The sequence below is a fragment of the Pantherophis guttatus genome, chromosome 1 (assembly GCF_059756535.1).
Source record: "Pantherophis guttatus breed Tessera chromosome 1, ASM5975653v1, whole genome shotgun sequence".
Taxonomy (NCBI): domain Eukaryota; kingdom Metazoa; phylum Chordata; class Lepidosauria; order Squamata; family Colubridae; genus Pantherophis; species Pantherophis guttatus.
The window spans coordinates 125,730,515-125,755,269 of record NC_142063.1 but is presented as its reverse complement, the minus strand read 5'-3'; the positions used below and the strand labels follow the sequence as shown (position 1 = coordinate 125,755,269).

At 39.8% G+C, this 24,755-nt stretch overlaps 1 protein-coding gene across 14 annotated transcripts in view; it reads left to right on the top strand.

Moving 5' to 3' along the window:
• Window positions 1-24,755, top strand: part of CLASP1 (cytoplasmic linker associated protein 1) — a 236,845-nt gene that overhangs the window by 94,496 nt on the left and 117,594 nt on the right. For 12 of the 14 annotated variants that reach the window (XM_087881742.1, XM_087881736.1, XM_087881743.1 and 9 more), the window contains exons 7-8: window positions 12,567-12,664; window positions 13,474-13,541. In XM_087881742.1, the coding sequence (XP_087737868.1) occupies window positions 12,567-12,664; window positions 13,474-13,541 (166 nt within the window). Of the gene's footprint in view, window positions 1-12,566; window positions 12,665-13,473; window positions 13,542-19,554; window positions 19,887-23,452; window positions 23,607-24,755 lie in introns of those variants that run through there. The other 2 variants (XM_087881745.1, XM_087881744.1) reach the window with 2 other exon arrangements.

Below are 24,755 nucleotides of genomic sequence, written 5' to 3'. Positions count from 1 at the left end.
GCTGTCCATAATGAGTTTTCCAATATTTGCAAAATAGAGAGCCAATATAGAGCTCTGAATGATTATATTCAGATGTCTTTTGTGCAATTTTATTAACAGGCCTTTCCCCACTCCCACTGGGTCTTTCCAGCCTTAGGCCTGATTTCCACTCCATCAGGCCAAGCACCAGCCTCCTCACTTAACTTTTGAAGGCCTCTGAGGCCTTCCAGAGCACTGGAATGGATTGTTCCTTTCTGCAGCCACATGGAGCAGTTCCGGAAGCAACTACCATTTTGTCCTAACCCACGAAGTAGGTAGCTTCTGCAGTGCTATGTAGACCTTGTAAAGGCAGCAAAATGAAGCAGTTTGTCTGGCAGCTTCCATTTTGTCCCAGCCCACAAGCAGGTGGGACAAAATGGTGGCCATGTTCAGGTTGCCGATGCATGGGACACATGGCCTGCTCTCCTTCCCTACAGTGAGTTTTGAAGAACTTCAAAAGATAAGTGAGATGGGTGATGGGAGTGTGGGGAGGAGGCCCAAGTGCTGTGGGGTCTCAAAGAATGGGATGGGGGGAGCAAAGTGAGCATTTCTGTGGTGTGTCGTAAGGGTGAATGACCTTAGGGACCACTTGAAACAGGATCATATGTAATTTTGGAGTGTCTGTTGTAACTTTGAATGTTGGTTAAGTCATCTATCATATCTCAAGGACTACATGTACAGCACTGAAATCGTAAGCTTAAGTTAACCCCCTTTTTAGTAGAAGACCAGCTTTTCTGTTTAAACTGTGTACACTTTCAAAAGGATGCTGAGGCATTTGCAATACATATTTTGGCTCCTGCAGCTGACCAATAGTTTGAAGACTGCTTTCTATGAAAGCTTATGTGTGAATAGAGAATATAAAGAATGGCTTTCTTCTTCCATCCTATTTTTATTTCCTATTTACTAATTCTATGCTTTAATGAACCAAATTATTAAAACAGTGTCGCTAATGTGACTCTTAAAGCAAAATAATGTTTTTTCCAGCCTAACGTGGAAGCTTGAAAAAAACCCTGCATACTTTAATAAATAACAGAGGGTCACAATAATGAATAGCAGAGAGCACATTCTAGGTATAAGTATTTCTTCTAAATCATTTTAAAATCAGCTACTGTCCTAACAAACACTGGGAAGCAGCTGTTGCTAGAGTGTAAAGAGGAAGGTTTCCATTGTTTTACAGGTATTAATTGTTCTCTTTTTCTCTTCTTGGTATGGGGTAATTAGTCTTTCCCCAAAATGTAGACATTTTCTAATTATTCCTCATCTTAATCCTTTTGAGCATGAGTACCATTCTTTGCAAAACATTTGTTATTTTCCTGATCAGGCCAGAAAACCAAGATAGAATTATACCAGTTCTGATCCATATATAATTAGAAATGAACCTAATTATTAATGGATATGAACAGGTCTAAAAATAACTCAGTCAATTTAATAATTGGAGTTTACTGAAAAGGATAGATAATTCAAATCTTATCAGAACATAATCTATCACTAATAGATATAAAGCCACAGTGAATCAGCATTGTCCTGTTAATTGCAATATATGGACTGTCAGTCACCCAATCCATCATTTTGGGGAGTGTTCAACCCAACATCTGGAATACTTCACACTACTTCTGGATTTGTGGATTTAATCTTAGAAACTGCCAGACAGCCTTGGAGTGATATAGTTTGGGAGGAAATTTGGTAGTCTGAAAGGATAACAGTATTCTTATTTCTAGTTGAAACGAAGTAGAAAAGACCATTGATTTTTAAATTGATTTGCTTTTGAATAATTGTCGGGTTTTATTTGTGGTTTTTTCCCTTTGTTCTTTTAAATGAGTCATACCTTAAATGATACCTAGTATTAAACACTTTGATATTTGATATTTTATGTATTTCAGACCTTTGCTGTATTATTCCAAATCCTAATTTTTCTCATGATTTTTCACCTTCTGCTTCCCTCCTTCATATAATAATTATAACGTTTAATTGTGCTGTAAGAAAAAAATGCAGTTATCTTCATTCACTACCCCTGGAATAGATGCCAGGATTTAAATATTATAGGCAAGAGCTCCAATGCCTTTGAGTTTCTATTTTTTTTTTTCTGCAAAGACTTCCATGTTGCTCAGATAACTCATTTGAGTGGAAAGCATAATGTAGGACTAAAAAATAAATGCCGCATCATAAACTTTATTACATGTCATGAAACCACTGTTAAGAAATTCCAGCCAAGTATAACCTTGGCCATGTTTTTGTATATTGATCTGGCTCTTAGCAGGAGTGCCTAAGCTTTCTTTTGGGGTGATCAAGTATTTTATTATTGAATTTTAATTGTATGAAATGAAGTAATTGGGATGCCTTTTTTATACTATTCTATATTATTGTATCCTACCCAGAAATTTGGAATTGGACATTGTAAAAAAGCTTTTGATAAGTACACCAATGAATAGATCCCCCTAAATCCATAAAACCATTGTTTTGCTTCTGGGGCTTACTTTATTGATATTTAAATGGTAAAAAATAAACTTGCACGGCTGTTTTAATTAAATATATATTTTTTATTTTCCCTCAGTCTGTCATGAAATCTATGATGATTAACTAAACATCAAGTATTGAATGATTTTTTTTAAAGGCATCATTTCCTGTTTATGTGTGATAGCTCAAAATTTATTTAGAACTGTTTTGTCCAGCTTGGTACTTTCTATATGTATTGGCCAAGATGGTAGAGAATTTTTAGAAATTGTAGTCCAAACCAATCAGGAAGATGCCAAGTTGGAAGAAACTGACTTAGAATAATATTTTAAATCTCTATCTTTTTTCCTCCAATTTTCCTGCAGGAGAGGGAATAAACCAGGTGCCCATGTTCTTGCTGTAAGGCAAATGAGTTGTTGGGTTGTTCAAAGGAAATGCTACTGACTGTGACAAAAAACCATACATTTAACTTTTCTCCTTCCATCTGTTCTGTAGTGCTACTCTTCTGAATGCAGATAACAATCTTTCATGGGTAATTCTTCACTAATACTTGGGTCTCTGGAGATGGGGCCAACAGCGTGGCCCTATTCTTTAGTAGTCCTCTTTAAATACATTCTTTTCATCTATACACACACAAAAATGACTGTCTATTTATCTACCTTTTTATTCATTTATTTTGGGGAATGAGATGCACTACTTGTGAGGTATTGGAATTGCCTAGGGATCCTGAAGTTGATTCTTCCTGTCCCAGGGCATGGGTGAAATACGTAAGGCCAGTAGTGAAAGTCCAAGTTCCAGAACTTTTGCCTATCAGCAGTTGTGTAGCTTTGAACAGTGACAGTTCAGAAAAAATATACATATATGTGTAAATAATTTGGTGGGAGGATGCACAAAAATATCCTTTAATATGTATGTTTGGCCCTCCTATGATCATTCTTTTCCTCAAGATGCTAAGACCTTGGGCAGTCTGTGGGCAAAGCCTTACTTCCCTCCAGTCTTGCAGAACAGTGGCTTACCTGTGGTTACCATGGAGACAAAGAGAGCTTTCAGCCATGATAGGCCAGAAAGGTGGAAGAACAGGGTGGAAGGACCGTTTGGGATGAGGATAGAGGCCTAGTGAAGATGGCTGGCAGGATGAGTATGATTTGTGGGAAAGAAGAATGGAGGATTAATTAGAAACGTTTGCAGCTCTGTGAGAGAAAAATACAGAAGAGGAAAGTATTTTCTAGAAATGCTATTGTTAATGTCTGGATGTGTATGCGCGTTGTCCCTAGATCAATTTTGAATTTTAACCTCTTTTTGAACTGGAACTTCCCTTCTGAATCAGTATTTGATGCTGATCAAAGACAGGTAGCCACATTGACCTATTATGACATCGTTTATAAGGCCATTCAAATTATATTTTCATTATAACTACCTTATTTATTTATTTATCAAATTTCTACACCACCCATCTCACCTCTGTGACCTTCTAGTGTATTAGAGGTTCTTGTGATGCAGAATTCAAAAGTTCAGTTTAAGCAAACTATTGTACCTGTTTAAAAGTTTTTTTTTTTTTAAGTGTAAATTTATTTAGATTTAGGCCTTGAGTCTGAAGTGGATGCCAAATCTGATGCAATGTATTATATTGACCAAGATTGCTCCTATGAATAATTCACTTCTTTTGATTTTATTTATCTTATTTATTTAAATTTATTGGCAACCTAACTCCAATGGAATCTGAGAAGTACACAAAACTAGAAAAAATATCAAAAGACCTAAAAACATTAAATAAGATGATAGTACGGACTAAATTAATCTAATAAACAATAAAATCAAATTGGTTTTAACCATTTAACCATTATTGGCTGAATAATGGCCTCTACATTGGCCTCTTTCACACTTGACAACTATAGTCTAAATTTACAAACCACTATGGCTGGGTTCACACATCATGCCAAGATAAAATCAAATGCCAAGCTTATATTGCTGTTCAGCATGAGAACTTGTTTTTCTTTTGCCTTAATCTACTTTCACTTAATCCTCATTCCGCCTATTTAAAAAAAAACCAAGTAATATTGATTATTTCTTATCTCTAGAAAAGGTAGGAAACCCAAAACTCTCTGTAAAATTTAGAAAAGACAGAATTTCTTTTTAATATGAAATTTTAAAAGATTGTTTAACAGCTTTTTCCGTTAAGCATGATGGCAAGAAACATGTTTCATTTCTCCTGCAGGTGTACTGTAAATATATTGACAAAATTTAGCAATCTGCACATACAAGAGAAACAGAGTTTGATTCCTCTAATAACAATCTGCTGCACTGGTATGCTGATTTTTGAAAGAGGATAATTTCCTTGATGAGGGTGTGACATTGTCCAGATGAGGGTTGTATCAGTCGGATCTGATGCTGGCTGAGTCATAATTTTTGACCACTCCCCTTGCTCCGCCCCTTTCATGCCCAGTTTAGACTCAGTCGGCCTGAGAGAAACATCTCCTACAGATCTGGCTATACAGCCCAGGTCTGTTCAATATCACAGAATTGTAAGTCTTTTTGACCACCTTTTTATTTCTCTAGTTTAAAATTGTTACTTCCCCTTTAAATTTTCCTAAGGTACCGGTCTACCAGGCTATATATATATATATATATTTTTCCCCCCTTCTATTGTAGCCTGCCGGTTTTGCCTTGCTAGAGCGTCCTAAGCTGCCAGGCTTTGCTTCGCTCCTGGCGGCGGCCATTTTGAAAGCCCCATTTTAAAAGGGAACTTTTTTCCTTTTTCCTTTTCCTGTCTTTTTTGGGGGGGATTTTTTTGATCTATCCCACCAACGATTGTTTAAGGGGCCCTAGACCACAATACCACCAACAATAATAGCGATTCCCTAATTTTAAGGGAAATCGCCAAATCGGGCCGCCGCCCACGCTACAGTGATCCCAAAACCGCTGATCAGCTGTAGAGCGGTTAATTGAAGCGCCGCGGCAATTTTAAAAGGAGTTTTTTGCCGCTTTGCCACCAACGAGTCTGCAAGTTTGGGGGGGGCAGCAAGCTTCTTCTTGCCTCTCCCTGTGGCATTTCCAGCCAGTATTTTTTATTTTTTCTCTTCATGGCTGTGGGGGCGCTGAGGAGGTCCGTTTCTAGGCTTGACTAGACAGATACCTCCAGAGCAGAGTTTCCTCCTGCTCAAGTGTGACCTGGCAGCCATCGTGCTTAACGCCAGAGTCGTTGCCATCTCAAATTTCAACCACGTGGCGAAACTGAAACCAAAAGCTATTTCTCCAGTCGACATCGTGGTCGCAGTGAGTATACTAAAGATGGCAGATCGCTCTTCCCATGGGGAGGAAAATACTATGTACACTGGGAAGAAATCAACTTCCAAACGTAAGCACCTTTCTAAGCCTGAGGAGAAGGATTTAACAAAGAGGCATAAATCTCTAGAAAAGCAAGCTAGTGAAGTGCCTGCAACTGAGCCTGGTAAGGGGACCCCCCCCCATCTACCCCCCCTCCTCCCATTTCAACTGTTAGCCAGGCCTGGTCTTCGGAGGGAGAGGGTAATGTTCTTCAACAAGACCAAAGCAATTTGCAAAACCCCTTTGCAAGTCAATTAATGACCCCTGCAACTCCTGTATTTGGTGGGCATGCAGCTGCAGCTGCTTCAACAGGTGAATCCTCTATGCCTGTGCTAACCCCCGAAGATCCTTTAAAAAATGTGCCAGAAGGATTGAGAATTCTGATTGAACAGGCCATTGCTTCTAGAATGGCAGCCAATATTCATGGTCACCACTCTGGCTCTGCTATTTCAGAGCGATCTGCCCGTATTAGAATTTCTCCTGCAGTCAGTCTTACTGGCTCTCATTCTCCTGCAGCCTCCAGAGTTAGTGAAGCCTTTGTGTTTGAGGAAGAGAGACATTCTGACCTATCAGATGATGAGGGGATAATCCAAGATCAACCTGCCTTTACAGGATTATTTCCCCCCAATAAATTCAAGTCTTTATTGCATAAGGCTCGCTTAACAGCCGCCTTAAAGGAAGATGAATATTTTCAAGAGATGCAGGAGGCTCAAAAGGGTGGACTACAGGGACCTTTTTCTGAACCCCCCCCTGAACTTTGTTATGTACCAACTCCACAACTGTTCATAGACGTGGTAAAGAAACAGTGGGCTGGGCCTGCAACCATGGCATCTGCACATGGTTCAGATAAGAAATATTATGCTGTTGCTCCAAAGTTTGCTCAACTCTTGCAAGTTCCACCTGTAGACAGCCCTGTAGCGGCCCTTTCCTCTTCTTCTTCATACGTAACTGGGGATACTTCTGAAGGTCTAAGGCCAGAAGACAAAAAGTTAGAATTTCTGTTTAAAAAGAACCATCAGGCCTCGGCATGGGCAATTCAATCAGCTTCATCAGCCTCATTTTTTAATAGAACTACCATCCTTTGGCTTCAACAGTTACAGGCAAGGGTACCCCCCAGTGAGGTTCGCCTTCATCAGGATATTAATAAAATCATTGCTGCCACTCAATTTTCGGCTGATGCAACCTTGAATTCAGCCAAATTTGCATCCAGAGCCTTAGCCTCTACAGTTTCAGCCCGGAGGATGCTCTGGCTTCGCCAATGGCCTGCTGACCTTAAGGCCAAATGGCGCTTGGCTGCAGCTCCATATTCTGCAAACAAACTATTTGGGGAATCACTTGAACCCCTTCTTGTAGAGACACGGGATAAGCGAAAAATTTTGCCCTCAACATACAAACGGGCTGAAGGAAGACCCTCTCCATATTACAGAAGGCCTTCCTTTCGTTCCTACCCCCAGGGAGGCCCCTCCAGGCAGGAATATCTTCAGGGATCCTATCGATCCTCGGACCGTCAATATTTTCGGGACAGGAGCAGACAATTCCAGCCCAAACGGTCCTTTCGGGGTTCTGGTTTCCGCCAGTCCCGCAGTCGTAAGTGACTCACTACCAAATCCTCCAGTAGGGGGTCGCCTGTCCCTCTTTGCGGACAGGTGGGAAAGGTCATCTTCAGACCTTTGGGTTCTTTCAGTTGTGAAATTCGGCCTCCCCCTGGAATTTCTCTCCAGGCCTCCAACCCGCTTTCTTCAATGTCCAACTTCCAAAAGCGAATCCAGATGTCAATTAATGAACCAAGCAGTTCAGCACCTACTACAGATTCACGCCATAGAGGAGGTCCCCCACGATCAATGGAAACAGGGGTATTATTCCATCCTGTTCGTAGTTCCAAAGCGGTCAGGGGGGTGGAGAGCCATTCTGGACTTAAAAAATCTCAACTCATACATAGTGTATCGCAGATTCAAAATGTGTTCACTAACCTCTATTCTTCAAGGGATTCGTCCCAACGATTTTCTAGTTTCCATAGACCTCATGGAGGCTTATCTTCACATTCCCATCCTGCCAAAGCATCGACAGTATCTCCGATTCAGCTATGCAGGAAAGCATTTTCAATACCGGGCTCTTCCCTTCGGACTGGCATCTGCACCAAGGGTCTTCACAAAGGTCCTGGCGGTGGTGGCGGCTCACCTGAGACAACAACCGGTAAGGATCCAGGCTTACCTGGACGATATTCTGATTCAGGCTCACTCTCAAGAGCAAGCCTTACACGACCTACACCTCACGATTCAAACCCTGAACGACCATGGGTTCTTGGTCAACTACAAAAAAAGTCAGTTAGTGCCAGTCACCAGGATCACCCATCTTGGCGCCATCATAGACGCAGCCCAGGGGACTGTCTACCTAACCTTGGAACGACGGTCAGACATCAGGGACCTAGTAGCTCTCATTCGCAGAACTCCATCAGTTCCATTGGCCACTCTATCCAAGCTCTTAGGCAAGATGGTCTCCTGCGTCCAGATCGTCCCATGGGCACACCTTCACGCTCGCCACTTGCAGTGGTTCCTGCTTCCTTTTCAAAAGAAACGCCAAGCTCACACCATGTCAACAGTCAAAGTTCCACTCTCAGTCAGGCAATCGCTAGGTTGGTGGACATCGCCTTCTCTCGACAAGGGGTGTCTCTTCATGAATCACGACCGACTTGTACTCACTACAGATGCCAGCCTTCACGGATGGGGGGCTCATCTTGCATCACACGTGGCTCAGGGCCGTTGGTCTGCATCAGACTCGCCAACCCTATCAACTGGCTGGAGCTGAAGGCCATTCGTCTCGCTCTCACGCACTTTCACCGGTTTGTGCAACACCGTCATGTTCTGGTGTTGACAGACAATATGGCGGCGAAGGCACATGTCAACCGTCAAGGGGGCACCCACTCAAAGCGCCTCATGGAGGAATCATTTCGCCTGGGCAAGTGGGCAGAACAACACCTCCTCTCCATCAGAGCGGACCACATTGTGGGGTCGGAAAACACACAGGCGGATTTCCTGAGCAGGACAGAGGTGGACAACAGCGAGTGGCAGATTCATCCCGACATATTTCATCAGATTTGCAACAGGTTCGGCATCCCAGCCATAGATCTCTTCGCCACACACCTGAACAATCAGCTTCCTCGCTTCTTCTCGAGGTTCCCGACGCCAGGGGCGGAAGGGGTCAACGCTCTCCGTCTCACCTGGCCGCCAGGTCTTCACTACGCTTTTCCGCCGCTGCCTCTGATTCCGGCCCTGATTCGGAAGGTCATCGCCGACAGAGCAGAAATTATCCTCGTGGCTCCCCACTGGCCACGCCGTCCGTGGTTTGCAGACCTGGTCAGTCTCTCCACATTTCACCCTTGGAGGATTCCACCAGACGAGATTGTACTGCGTCAGGGGAACCTTCTTCATCCGGACCCTCAGTGGCTCCAACTGACTGCATGGCGCTTGAAGGGGCCCGTCTAAGGCAGGACAATTATTCAGATAGGGTGATTCACATTGTTCAAGCCTGCAGACGTAAATCCACAGTCAGACTCTACAATATCTCCTGGCTCGCCTTTTATAGGTGGTGCCGTTCCCGGCAGATAGATCCTGTTTCAGCCTCACCTGCCCAGATCTTGGAGTTCCTCAGAGATGGGTTTGACCGTGGTCTGGCCCATAGTACTCTTCGGAGACATGTGGCGGCTCTGTCTACGGCCTTGTCCAGTCCATCCGGCCGACCACTCACTCAGCACCCTGTGATAAAAAAGTTCCTGCGAGGAGCCAGGCTCTTGCGGCCCTCCTCGATTCATAGATACCCTACTTGGGATTTGCCCAAGGTCCTTAACGCTTTAACTGAGACTCCCTTTGAACCCCTCCGCACGGTTCACCTTCGCTTTCTCACCCTTAAGGTGGTTTTCCTTATAGCCATAACTTCAGCCCGTCGCATTTCGGAGCTGGCAGCCCTCTCAGTTAGGGAGGATCTCTGTGTTTTCCGGCCGGACACAGTTATTTTGAGATTGGACCCTTCCTTTATTCCCAAGGTTAATTCCCCCTTTCACAGGGCCCAAGAGGTTATTTTGCCCAATTTCTGTCCCCGGCCCTCTCATGCCTTGGAACGAAGGTGGCATACCTTAGATGTACGGAGGGCCCTAAAGATTTATATCAAAAGGACTGCTCCCTTCAGGAAGTCAGAGGCTTTGTTTGTTTCCTTTTTGCCAGGCTCCCTAGGGCTCAAAGTCTCTTCTGCCACAATTGGTAGATGGATCAGGGCTTGCATCGCCTCGGCATATCAGGCCCAGGCGATTCCTGTTCCCAATAGCATTACTGCCCACTCCACTAGGAGTGCTGCTACCTCAGCAGCTTGGGCGACTCAGGCCTCCCTTGAGGAGGTATGTAGGGCAGCCACCTGGTCTACCCCCTCGCCATTTATTCGTCATTACAAGATAGATACCTTGCTTCTGCTGAAGCGTCATTTGGCAGGAGGGTTTTGCAGCAGGTGCATCGTGCGAGGGTCTCTCCAGGCCCTTCGACATCCCGCCCTTGAGACAGCCAAATCTTTGGTATGTCCCTCATCTGGACAATGTCACACCCTCATCAAGGAAATTGGGCATTGGTCTTACCTTAAATGCCAGATTTCTTGAGTGGGGTGACATTGTCCAGCCCCTCCCTCTGTCTCAGTGCCTGTACAGTTTATTGTTCTTGTTCAGTAGTTTTTTTTCCAGTTGTCCCGTTGGACCGATTTACTTCCTCCTGATAACGGTGGTTCCTGTTGGAGATACTTCTGGTGGCCTTCCTTCGTCAAAACTGGGCATGAAAGGGGCGGAGCAAGGGGAGTGGTCAAAAATTATGACTCAGCCAGCATCAGATCCGACTGATACAACCCTCATCTGGACAATGTCACCCCACTCAAGAAATCTGGCATTTAAGGTAAGACCAATGCCCATTTTCTTTCTCTAGGAATATACTTAGCACTATTCTATGTTAGTGCTAAGGGAAAATGGGCTCCTTTTTATTAATGTACTAATCTCTGCATTTTTGTTGTTATCTATGGTTAACAAATCAGGGTATAAGGCTGGAAGGGTTGAAATGTGATTGATTGTGCTAGAGGCTCTACTGAAAGTCGGATAGTTAATTATATGCACTTACAAATTACCATAGAGTTAGCCAGATGAGTTTTCTGCAGCAACAGATTGCAAAATGTCTTGTGGCACCTTATATATGCCATATATTTATTACTACAGACACTTCCGTGGCTTGTGATCTCCTTAGGCAGTTCCAGCTTGTCTATTAATCTGCTCTGATATTATTTCTCAAAGCCTTCAGAAATTTTCTCTGTAATTGGATGAATAATGATGACATCCTCTTTGACACTTTTAGGGTTTTTTTTTTGCTTTCACATTAAGTTGTGAAAAAAGATGCTTTGCCAGATACTTCCAGTCAGAAATTAGTTTATTTTACCACACAGGAGAAGTCCTTCTGCCATGGAGTGAACTATTTTTGGAGTTGCATTTGTTGCCTATTATCATTAGATTTAGAAAATTGTAAAGGGCTATCTTTTCCACCAATCACTCACTTATCTACTTGTTCACTCACTCATTCATTCTTTCCTCTTATATTCTACCATTATCAGACTGATTCTTTTATTTGTTGATTTTTTACTTTGATTTTAACTTTCATTTTGGAACTTTCTGTACTTTCTGTTTTAATCGTTGTTACTTGCTTTGCCTACTCATTTAAGTGGAAGGTAAAATAATTCATGGATGGATAAATAGTAAACCCATCCAGTTGTGATTGATTTAATACTTGGTTAAAATAATGACTTTTATGAATGGACATTATTGAAAAACAAAGAGAATTTTTTTTCCCCACCAAGACATACTGAAACATACAAACACATCGATTACCGGTACTCAATGAAAGTTTCTTTAATTGGATAACTGGCCATGGTGTCTGAAGCCAATTGGCTTGTTTCAGCAATTGCTTTTTTCTCTAAGAAGTGCAGTTGTTAGTTTTGTATTGTTTCACCACAACATCAAACCATGAAGTGCTTTCTGAACAGTGCCCTTGTAGACAGGAAAGATGATGTGAGGAAATGATAGTGGGAAGAACCATTATAACTTGGTTCTCAGGCAAGCAGGAAATGTACATGCAGAAATAAATTCCAGTTTATTCTTCCTTTTTATTTCCAATTCCAATACAATTGTTTGCTATGGGCATGCTTTTGCTGAAAACCAGAAGTAAATGCCATTTTCAGCAAAACTGCCATAAAACATGATCACACGACCACAGGATGCTACAAACAGACAGAAATGCAACCTTTTGCCCGGCCCCCAAAGTTTTGTCATGTGACTATAGGCGGGGGTTCAACTGTCAGAACTTCAAATCTGGGTCATACTGTAAGTAGACCCCTGATAGGTCTATTGTAATTTCGAACAGTGATGTAAGTAAGTACCTGTATAGAAATTATTTTCCAATAAGCTATAATATAGCAAGTAGGCTATTAGCATTAATTTCACTAAGCTTTTAAGAATCTTGGGTTCTTTCAGAAGAATTTTGAAAATTTGTGCTTTCGTTTAATTATGATTTGTTGCCTGGATGTCATTGGGAATACTGATTTACGTTAACTGTGGTCATTTCAAGGAAACTAAATGAAGATGAACCTATTGTGATTTCTAAAGCCATTGTCTTAAAATTAACTGTAACTATTTTTAATCATAAGTTAGTCATAAACTGCAACATATAAAATATTTTCCTTTGTTATTCTCTAATGATTAGGTTCGTGATGCAGCAATAAATAGCCTTGTAGAAATCTACAGACATGTAGGTGAACGTGTAAGAGCTGATCTCAGCAAAAAAGGATTGCCACAGTCTCGGTGAGTGAAAAGCTTCTTTTTCTGAGTTTTGTTCATTTGTTAGGTTTTGAAGTCCACTTGTGTTTTTTTAAAAAAATTAGATTATTGTAAGCAACTTTTATGATACTATCTTGAAAATAATGAGATTAAAACGCAACATATCCTGAAGTAGTGGCATTTTATTTGTGTATGTTCCTGGAAAATGATGTATAGGTAGTCTTCAATGTACAATTGAGCCCACAATTTTGGTCATAAGTTGTGATGATTTTAAGGGAGGTTACCACATGACTAGACTCAATTTTATAACCTTATTGTGGCAGTTTTTAAGCAAAAATAGCAGTCATAAAGTGAATCCATTGTTCGCTATAGGATATCTTTTGCTGGAAATCAAAAGTAAATACCAATTTTCACAAAAATGTCATAAATTGCTGCTGTGAACGTGAGCCCAAAATGTGGTCATGTGACAACAGAGAGGGGTTCCCAGGTATTGGAGTTTTGTGTCATAAATAGATTTTTTTGAGTTTCATTGTCCCATCACTAAACAATCATCTATAAATTGAGGACTACCTGTAACTTTTGTTTCAGTAAATTAAAACTAAGATTGAAGAATGGACTAAATTTTGTCAGGGTAAGAGGAATACAGTAAAATTTATGTACCGGTTTGAAATTCCATGTTTTTTTAAAAAATGTAGTCTCTTTTTTTGTTTTCATTTAACATTTACATTTAATTAGAAGAAAAAAAGGACTTAAAATTAGAGGCACAAATATGCCTTATTTCGATGTCATTTAAGTACTGCCAAAATCATTATTCTTCATTTTTTTCAAACCAGGCTGAACATAATTTTTACAAAATTTGATGAAGTCCAGAAATCAGGCACCATGATTCAGGGAGCTGGTGGTGAGTAATAGTGGTTTCTTCAAATAAGATTAAATCAATGATTTAGTGCCTTTAAAATTGTTTTAAATTTTCTTTTATTGATTAAACTATGAGCATCATGCTTTTCTACTTTGGTATATTACTTTTGGAGGGGACATTTCATTATATATATATATATATATATAGACATTTTTATTAATATATGGTAATTTGTAAATAAATCTGGCTGAAATCCAATGAATTAGTCCATATGCAATATTAGAATATTTTCAGAATTATAGAAGTAGTGTTATGTTTTTTGCCCATATGATTTCTGCTACCTCTGCATGCTCAATTATTTCATAGTTTGAGGGGGACTAAATTTTAATGTAAACAAAATACTTCACTACCTTATTTAAAGTCTGTAATGTGTTGGTAAAAATAATGTGCTATAATAGTTAGAAGATTATCTAGATTAGCCTCCCCAACATGTTACCCTTCAGATGTTTTGGATTATAATTCCTATGTATCCTATCCAACTTCTGGAGAATACCAGATTGGGGGAAATTGTTTTTGTGCAGCTAGATTGTGACTAAAATGAAATATTTTACGGGACAAACTTCCATTGTCAGAGCAGCAGTTTTGCTTGAATCCTGTTTTGAAAAATGACACATACTATGATAGCTATGCTGTACAGTGTTTTGCTTAACATTAAATAGCAAATATTAAGATGCTTTTGTTTGACCAAGGAATATGTTTACCATTGAACAGAGATGTTGGATTTTGAGGATTAGTTTAGAATTTAACAGGCATTCATTGCAACCGTAAATGTATTCCAAAATACAGTGTTAGATATAAGAGATTCATGCAGGATTTGATGTCTTGTGCAATCAATAAATAAGTGTTTAACTTAGAGAAAGGAGATGAAAGGACCTATTCATTGGAGGAATAGGTCAGGTACATTTATCTACCCTGGAAATGTATAGATTCACCTGGGATTTGTGAGGTAACAGTGAGGATCATCTTACGAAGGAATTGTTGGTTGAGAAATAATAGTTTTTGTGGATGCAAAGGCACAGTTGGTGTTATATCCTCACTTCAGGAAGTAGGTAAGTTTATTTGTGTATATGTGTGTGCGTGCACACACATGTGTCTGCGTGTATATATTAGAGTGGTGGAGGTAATTTGACAAAGCTGATTACCGTATTTTTCAGATTATAAAATGCACTCCCCCCCCCCCCAAAGTGGTTGGAAATGTCTGTGTGTCTTAGAGCAAATATTGCAGTGGGGGGAGGGGGTTGGTACGGCGCTGATCAGTTGTTCTAGGCAGCAGGGATTGCCGCCGCTGCCTACTGCGACCGCCCGTTCACGGCAAATGAGCCACAACAGTGGCGAATGGGCAGTGGCAGCATACGGGCAGTGGCAGTGAATGGGCAGCGATGAACGAGCCGCAGCAGCAAATGGGCCGCAGAGGTGACGAACGGGCGGCAGAGGCAGATTTTTTCCCCCTTGTTTTCCTCCTCTAAAGCTAATGTGCATCTTATAGTCCGGAGTGTCTTATAGTCCAAAAAATACAATTGATTTACGTGTGATCAGTGCGTAATAAATGAATTATGTAGAAATTGTGATAAGGAAAAAATAGTCTCCACCATTTGCAAAAATAGATTCAACTGAATAGAAAGGCAATATTTGTTATTTATATGGCTTAGAACTGGTCTGGTCAGCTCACTATATGTGGCATACAAGTCGTAATATGTAATTGGGATTAAAAACAAAGTCAAATTTAAAAATAAAATGTATATTATAATACTGGTAATAACATAATACTGGAAGACATAACTGGTGATAACATAAAACTGGAAGAAGAAAAAAACTAGGAGTGTTATTTTTATAGCGAATCAAATTCCATAATTTAGTGGAACAGCCATGTTTTCACAAATTTTCTGAAGATCAGAAAGGAAGGGAGATGTTCAGATATCATGGAAGGTGGAATGCTGTTCCATAGAAGGAGGCAGTGACTGAAAAAAGTATGTTTCTCTGACACTTGAAGATGATGGCCTCTGGTCAAAGGGACACATAAACAACTCAATTACATCTTATTGAGCAGGCAAGTGTTATTTGGAAAAAATCATTCAGCAAATACCCAACTGTGTAAACTGTATAGGTCTTGAAGGTGACAAGTTTTACATTTATTTATTTATTTATTTATTAATTTAATTTGTATACTGCCCTTCTCCCAGAAGGGACTCAGGGCGGTGAACAGCCAAAATTAAAAAACATACAAATGCAAAAGTTAAGATAATTAAAAGAATTAAATCATTGGCTACCCAAATTTAAAACCCCAAATCCATAAAATTTAAAATCCCAATTAAAAACCATTTAGGCTAGGCCGGCTTGATGAAATAAAAACGTCTTCAGGGCTTTACGGAAGGTCCGGAGGTCCGGGATCAATCGTATTCCAGGAGGCAGCTCATTCCACAGGGCGGGTGCCCCCACAGAGAAGGCTCGCCCCCTGGGGGCCGCCAGCCGACATTGCCTGACCGACGGCACCCCGAGGAGGCCCTCTCTGTGAGAGCGTATTGGCCGGTGGGAGGTTATCGGTAGCAGCAGGCGGTCTCGCAAATACCCTGGCCCTAAGCCATGGAGCGCTTTAAAGATGAGAACCAACACCTTAAAGCGCACCCGGAAGACCACCGGGAGCCAATGCAGCTCGCGCAGGAGAGGTGTTACGTGGGAGCGCCACGTCGCTCCCATAATCACCCGCGCGGCCGCATTCTGCACCAGCTGGAGCCTCCGGGTGCTCCTCAGGGGGAGCCCTATGTAGAGAGCGTTACAGTAGTCCAGGCGTGACGTAACCAAGGCATGAGTGACTGTGCACAAGGAGTCCCGATCCAGAAAGGGGCGCAACTGGCGTATCAGGCGAACCTGATAAAAAGCCCCCCTGGCCACGGCCGTCATATGCTCTTCTAAAGACAGCCGTGTGTCCAGGAGGACGCCCAAGTTGCGAGCCCCCTCTGTGGGGGTCAGTGACTCGCCCCCAATAGCCAGCGATGGCACCAGCTGGCTATACCGGGACGCCGGCATCCACAGCCACTCGGTCTTGGAAGGGTTGAGCCGAAGCCTGTTCCTCCCCATCCAGACCCGCACGGCCTCCAGACACTGGGACATCACTTCGAGGGCATCATTGGGGTGGTCTGGGGTGGAAATGTACAGCTGAGTGTCATCAGCGTACAGATGGCATCGCACCCCAAAACCACGGATGATCTCACCCAGCGGCTTCACATAAATGTTGAACAGGAGCGGCGAGAGGACCGACCCTTGCGGCACCCCGCAAGCAAGGCTCCTCGAGGTCGACCTCTGCCCCCCTGCCAACACAGACTGCGACCGGTCAGAGAGATAGGAGGAGAACCACCGCAACACGGTGCCTCCCACCCCCAGTCCACAAGGCACACCCATAACTACATAAGCATGTTATGGACCAATTGTAATTTCTTTGAATGCTCTTCAAGGATAGGCCTATTATAGGTCATAGCAGTAATTTCATCAAGAGATGACTAAGGGTTGAGTGGCAGTGAGTAATGCATCCCATTGCAGAAAAGTTCACAATTGTCACACAATATGATGATGTGCAAAAAGTCCTCCTTGAATAGAAGTCCAAGAAGACTTCCAAAGTGCTAGTCAGTTATTTGGGCCTTCTCATTCTTTAAAATGCTCAATCCAAGGAATAGTATTTTAGAGAAAATAGCTTCAGTGACTGACCTCCGCTTTATGATTGTTATGAAGAATGGCTTTATGTTTTTATAGTAGTAGAAATAAAATGCCAGTTGTTAGATACAAATGGTGATGTGAACCAGGCTTTACTTTATGTAACAGGAAGAAGGATTTTATCTTGCTGATATGTCATAGTTGCTAGGTTACAGGAAGGTTTTTCAGTTTTTTATAGCAGAAAATGGTGCTAAGCTGCAAGCTGGATTTCTCACTGGTTCTTAATATTCTGTCTGTGCACATATGTGTTTAGGTGTCTGTGTGAAAGAGAGAGAGATCTGCAAATTGTTGGATTCAGGGTCTCAGCTAATTATTTTTTCTGTTAACAGCCTTTTTTGTAGTTTCAGTAGAAATTTATTTCTGGATGTGAATTGAAGTGATGCAAACCTTTGCATATTATTCTTTAGAACCAATTCTTTCTTTTTTAAAAACAATTTCAGCTGGCGTTGATTCTTTTCTGATGAAAGTGAAGGTATATTAATTGTCTTGTTTAAAAACAAGGGTTTAGAATTAATGTAGAGAGGAATTTCTGGTTCTATAGCTCCGCCTTTAAAGCTTTACTTTCCAAAGAAGCAATTTCCCCCTCCCCTGCTTTTTGAGGATTGAGAAATCTGTTATACTTCAGCCACTCAGATGAGATTCACTTTGCCCTCTGCTATTTACAGCAGTGTGCTACAGAATATTGCAGTCTGATAACTATGCCACCCAAGTGTTTATTTGTTCCATTTTCTAGTGTAATAGGATGGTATTTAAGTCAAGACTTATTTTTCTGGTTTTGATTTTTATAATCAAATGTGACAATTCTTTTATAGCATTTCATTCAGGGGTTAGTATAAAGAAAGCCATATTGATAGGCATGGAAATTAACAAGAATGTATGCTGATCATTCCTGGTCATGCTCCCCAAATCTGGAAACAGTAGTTCATATTTTCTCAAATATCAATAAATTGTACTGTTTAAAGCTGCAGTTCCATATATGGAGTAGCTGAAGTATGGAATACTTTTCTCAAATTAGCCTTGAAAGGAATACTATATTCTGGTTCATTCCAACTTCATAGCCTGGATTGTAAAACTGAAAATGAGCATTTGGGTGAAGTGATGTGTCCATATAACATTCCTTAGTGTGTGCAGTTTTTTAACTACTTGGGGAAAATCAATTTTCCTCTGTATATGAATATTCCTCTGTATATGGTTTATTATGGCTTGGCTAACCAGTTAGCAGAAGCATTATAGCTACCAGGAGCAAAACAGTCCAGTTTACTGATTTTTTTTTAACTCACAAATGATCGTCTCAACCATGTCCTTATCTCTGTATTGATCTACTTTGGATAAACATGGAAATATCTGTGTGGTTGGTCCATCAAAGGTCATATTTTGAGGCAGCTGTGCAGATTGACTATAACCCTTTTTTCAAAAGAACAAGGAGAATTTGTGCTTTTTAAGATGTGTGTGAAAAGCCTCCCAATAGCTTGTCAGACAATTGTGAAGCCTGGTTGTATCCCCAGACGCTGGTCTATTTGTTCAGCCCAATAAAGGTGTAATTGCTTTGGCATTGTATCATAATTGCTTTGATTAATGTATTTTGCTTATGTTTTACAAGTTTTTAAAATGTACTTTTGTGATTTATTGTGAGCCATACACAGATACGTATTTAAGAAGAGGAGGGATGATAAATAAATAAAAGTATAAATAAATACGAGAATTATGTAGTTTCTTCACCATGGCAACTCTTGGCAACTAATATGAAAAAGAAATTAGATTATACAGGGTCTGTGCAGATATCTGAGAAGATGATTCCCACCTGGGTTTTTTAAAACATCAAAACAAAAGCAGGGGTTCCAAATAGATGCTTTCACATTATGCTAGATTACTATCATCTCCATCCAGAATGAATTAGATAATAACAGTTAATATATAAGGAATCTCAAGGCAAACATTATTTGGATTTTGCCATTATTAAGCTAGGGAGTTTATGCACGTTATTTGGATCTTGTCAAAAATCAATAGAGTGCTTATTTCAAGTTCTGAGAGATGAATAGTGCAATGTGCATAAAAGTCAATAGAAACATTCCTATTTTGAGAGAAAAACAATTGATGTTGACAAAAACACAAATTACTGAATTTGTTGTGAATGATGCATTTCAATCCAAAAATTACAAAAGTCATCCCATTTTACTTAAAGCAAGACAGAAGTCGGACACAAAAAGATACTGCTTCTGAATGATCATGTCCGCTTGAATTAAGCAGGCTTTCCAATAAATACTCTGCTGAGAAGCACATGTACTAATTCAAAATGGAAATCCTTTAGGTTGGTAAAGGGAGCTTTTTGGATAAAGGTTTTCAAATCAGGGTTTGTGTAGAAATGCTATATTTCTACCGCCTTCTTTCTTATTCCAGAGAGGGAGATGATTGTGCTATACAGAGCAAGTCTTTCTTCTTTATCTGCATAAGCAGCTTTCATTTTGGAACTGTATAGCACTAGCTTCTTGCACTAGGACTTCGGAGGAGGAGGGGGAACTGGTTTTTAAGTTGATGAGAGACTGCACACAGGCGTGTGTTGTGCAGTCACTTTCAGATTAGGGAGCATCACTGGACTGCTGCAGATCATGACTGCCAGCAATGGTAGGTGTTTTGCTTAATAAATTGTACAGAATGCATGCTATGTGACAGATGACTGAATCTGTAATCTGAGCATGAGCAAACAATTTTTTTCTTGATATTTTAACAAATGGAATTTCATTAGCACCATTAATATGATGGAGAGAAGTTTAGGCTAGCAGTAGCTTTGCAGCAGGTACAGAAAGGGTATTAAAATATGAATAGCAATGCCACCACAATAGAAAATTAGAGATTAATGTAATAGAGAGAAACTGTTCAGAAATTCAAAAAAAATCTGAAGGTTACAAACTTTTTATTTAATAATTTAAAATTTAATTTAATAAGACTGTTGCTGGTATATTTATCTGAATACTTAATATGAAATTTGTTTGGGAGAAGAGATCTTTAATGATGCTTTTCTAAGGCACAATTCTAGCTGTATTTGTAGGGGTGCAGAATATTTGGAAACTGACAGCAGCATGCAAGAAACGGCAAATTGTATTTCAAATCATGCTTTTTTCTTTTTATTAAGAAAAAAGGAAGGTAAAAGGAACATTTAAATGGAACTGCAGAGATATAAAATAATTAAGAATTTACTTACATGTAAAGCATTAATTTACTTACATAGATTTATTGCCTAATCTTCCTGTTCTTTCTGAATATATTACATTTTATGGAATCCATTTATGACGCCCATTTATTATTTTATCATAATAACACTACATCTCTGCTGACTGCAATGCCTACTTATTTCTCTTTAAGGATTGCTTGTTTGTTGAAATGGTTTCACTTTAGTCCTGTTCATGTTTGGAAATCATGATTCAGTTATTTTTAATAGATGAAACAGAAGAGAGGATTGTAGGTGCTTTGATTAATAAATGCATCGCTGCCTATCAATTGCTTTCCTTTGAGTTCTCTTGCAGAAATCTTCTCTTGCGTATGATAAGATGTAAATTTCAACTTTCAATTTAATTACAGTTCTTGATAATTGATAATCATTACAATCAACTTGTATTATTTACAATTCAGTGCAATAATGTTTTTATCAGTTTAATGATGGCAGCTGTATGCATTTAAATAATCATCTTGGACTTGAAAAAAGGTCAGATTATAAATACTAAGGATAATTACCAATGAAATACTTGATATATTACTCCCACGAGTGATCTTATCGAGTTCCTTGTACTTACAGGTGCTAATTATTATTATCGGGGCTTTTGGCAGCTTCCTGATCTGAAAATCTTTTTCAAGGGCAATTCTCATGATTTATTAAGGATTTATTAAGCTAAAAAGGAGTAGAGGTACCAGAATTCCAGCAAAGAAATTAACTTTCTTGTTGGAGCCAATATATCTTCATTTGGGCAGAAACTTCCTCTTTCTCACAGTCTTACAATTAATGAGGAGTAAAGCAGTTCTCTTAGTATATAATGGCAAATCTGATTATTTATATAATAGTTGTTTGAATCTTTATCAGTCTGAGAACCAACTCTTAAGATGATCTTAGGTACAGTTTCATATTTAAGCTGAACAGTGCTTGAGTTTCAAAGGCAAAAAAAGTACTTCAGAGGATTTGATATACAAATGTAGCACCACTCTGCAGTTCCTCAACCAAATAACTTAAAATACTGCACATCCAGAATATTAGATACTAACTAGAACAGGGCTGTTGTTATTGGCGCATTGTTATAATCAGCTTTTGCAATCTTCTGACAAGCAAAACCAACGGGAAAACTAGATTTACTTAACTGTGTTACTTAACAACTGCAGTGATTCACAAGTGTGGCAAGAAAGGTCATAAAATAAGGCAAAACTCATTGTCTTACTTAGCAGCATAAATGTTGGGCTCAATTGTGGCCGTAAGTCAAAGACTACCTGTACACCAGTGGTGGGTTGCGCCCAGTTTGGTGAACCAGTAGTAAAACCGGCTGAAGGCTCCGCCCACTGACCTGGACGTCATCATAAATGATCTGTGCATCATGCGCGGGCATGATGCGAACCAGGAGTAAAGGTAAGTATAACCCACCCATGCTGTACACAGTTCAACATGGGCTACTTTCTTCCACTGCTTCCAAATGTTGTTAATTAAAATTTTACAAAACGCATACAAGCTAACATTAAATAAGCAGTGAAAGAGAGGGAGGGAAGACTGTGGTAGAGACTACCAGTGTCTTTCTGCAAGAAATTAAGAGGAGAATGTAAGAATAGTAACACTAGTTTTGCTGTCTAGAGACAGATAGAATGATGTAAGTGAGCATTCAAGCAATAAGCATGGGTACCCACTTTAGTAATCCAGATTATATGTATGGAAAGCCCCTTGGACCTAGGTGTGCCCCAGTTGTGCTTCCGGTTTTTTAGGTCCTGCAATAGGACATTCCAGATACAGATAGTCTTAGGTTTATTTGTGCTGAAGGTCCTTCATTTTCATGGAAGGAAAGAAAGTAGGTCTCTTTATTAGAGCAGCTTGAAGCTAACATAGTTAATTTGTTTATCCATAGACATCAGGCATAGGGAATAGTAAGTAGGAACAAATGAAAGAAATATTGCTATACCTCACCACTTGTTTTAATCAATATTTGCCTGCAGGAATTTAAAGTGACATTTCACTTTCCCACACACACCAGTTCATGCCCACAATTAAAATGGCTTAATAACATTTTAAGAATGTGCATTTGTGATAAAATGATTCTAAGTTAAAATGGGATTTAAGACTTCCTGGGTTTCTTGCATTTCAGAACATGACGCTTCCTTTCATCTTTATGTGATGCTCCTCTTCTCTATAGAATTTTTATCTTAACATTTTCTAATTAGTGTACATTTTGCGGAGTATTACAGTTTAGCTATAGTATCTCTCTAGGTATCCTGCTCTGTCAATTAAAGAAAGATCAATTTATTTATTTATTATTATTTTATTATTCATATTTCTATGCCGCCCACTCTCCAAGGACTCTGGGTGGCTTACACCAAAGACAGTATACTAAATAGCATATTGTCCCCAACAATCTGGGTCCTCATTTTACCCACCTTGGAAGGATGGAAGGCTGAGTCAACCTTGAGCCGGTGAGATTTGATCCGCTGATCTGCTGAACTAGCAGTCAGCTGAAGTAGCTGCAGTACTGCATGCTAACCACTGTGCCACCTCGGCTCTTATTGTTCTTCTCAGTACTTGTGGATTTATAAATTCCTAATATTTTGGATAAAGCTATATATCTTTGGGTTTTCTATGTTCATTCATTGTAGTATGTCTACAGAATAACACTGTTTTTGGAATGTTTGTGTTACATTACTCTCTGGCTCTATATTGAGATTTGGAGCAGATCTCCATTCTGTAATAAATAGTAGAGTACTGTTTTGTTTTTTTATGAGTTACACAACAAGTGCTTTCTACGCCTGGCATTTTTGACTACTGAAAGAATTAATTATGGCCGTTTATATCCTTATACATATTCATTTGTGCCATGTGAATCTGTACCTTCTTTAGTGGTCTAAAGATAGATGTGAATAATAGGGCTGTGCAAAACTTTGCAATAATGCTTCAGTTCAACGATGGTTCTAAGAAAGAAACCCATTACATTTGATTTGCAAAGTAACAGTAGTCTTTTTGTTTCTTAGTTCAAAGCAGAACAACCACATTGCTTCACTTTGCTCTGGTTCAGTGTTCTTTTCAAGTTTGTCTTGGCATTACAAGAGAAGACTGAGAGGAATCCCAGTTTTGGGGTACTTGAGTATCCCAAAGGCATGTTGGAGGTATTTAACTTGAAAGTTTATTGGGGAGTCCCTTTCACTCACTAAGTTCTGTTAAAAGCAGGGTGGATAAAAATAGATGACTTTTTAAAAAAATAAATTAAAAATTGGATTTTTTTATTTAATCAGATTTTTTTTTATTTTTATCAAATTTATTTTAATAAAATGCTCTTGAAGTAAAAATCTATCTAAAGATAGTTTTTTATTTAAGATACATTAATAATTTAATTTATTCAGCATGAAATGGAGCATAGTTATGTAGCATAAGGCTATATGTTCTGCAATATTAGGATTGTTGGTGAGTCAACAGCAGATCAGGAGGAGCTGCTGCGGGACAGAGATGATAGTTGCTCTTTAAAAATTATGATTTAAATCGACTTGATTTAAATCAAGCCTTTTTACTAATGATTTAAATCTTGATTTAAATCAAATCCACCCTGGTTAAAAGGCTTTCTTTTACTTGAAGTGAAAGTATTAATTAAGTGCTTAATTCCAGTATTTTCAATACAGTTGAGAGAGGGAAGATTCTGCCAGAGGAAGCTGGAAAGCCTATCTGTCACTGTTGTAGCTTTTTCTGTGCATGCAAAGACCAAACCGTATCAGATATGCTCTGAGCTTTCCTTCCCATCTGTCATAGTTTGATCATAGGTTCTTTTACAGTGGAATGTGTCTCTGCCTTTAAGGTTGCTTCCCAGAGACAGATATGCCCTGGAGGATTTTTTTGTTTGTTTGTTTATTTATTTTACTGTGTACCAATCTATTTACAGAAATTAGGGAAACAATTAATAATATCCAAACTTTTCAGTTTCACACTTTCTCTCCCTCCTCTCTCTCAGGGCTATTCGCCCGTTGCTTAGCTACCAACTCCCTCTTTCTCCCTTCCTTCCCCCCTCAGTGATCTTACAGGGAGAGAAAGAGAGGAAGATAATTGGCTGAGTTTGCTTAACATGTTTGGCTGTCCATGCATTTTCAGATCTACGTCAGCCATCCCTCTGCGCTGCATGATGCAACTCCCTCTGGGTCCTTTGCCCTACCCTTTTTGCACTGCAAGCTCTGCAGCCTTTCATATGTCCCTGTGACATCACAACACTGGTATAAAAGGAGCAAGGCTAGTGGCACAATATTGTTTTTGTAGTTTGCTTTCCTTGACCA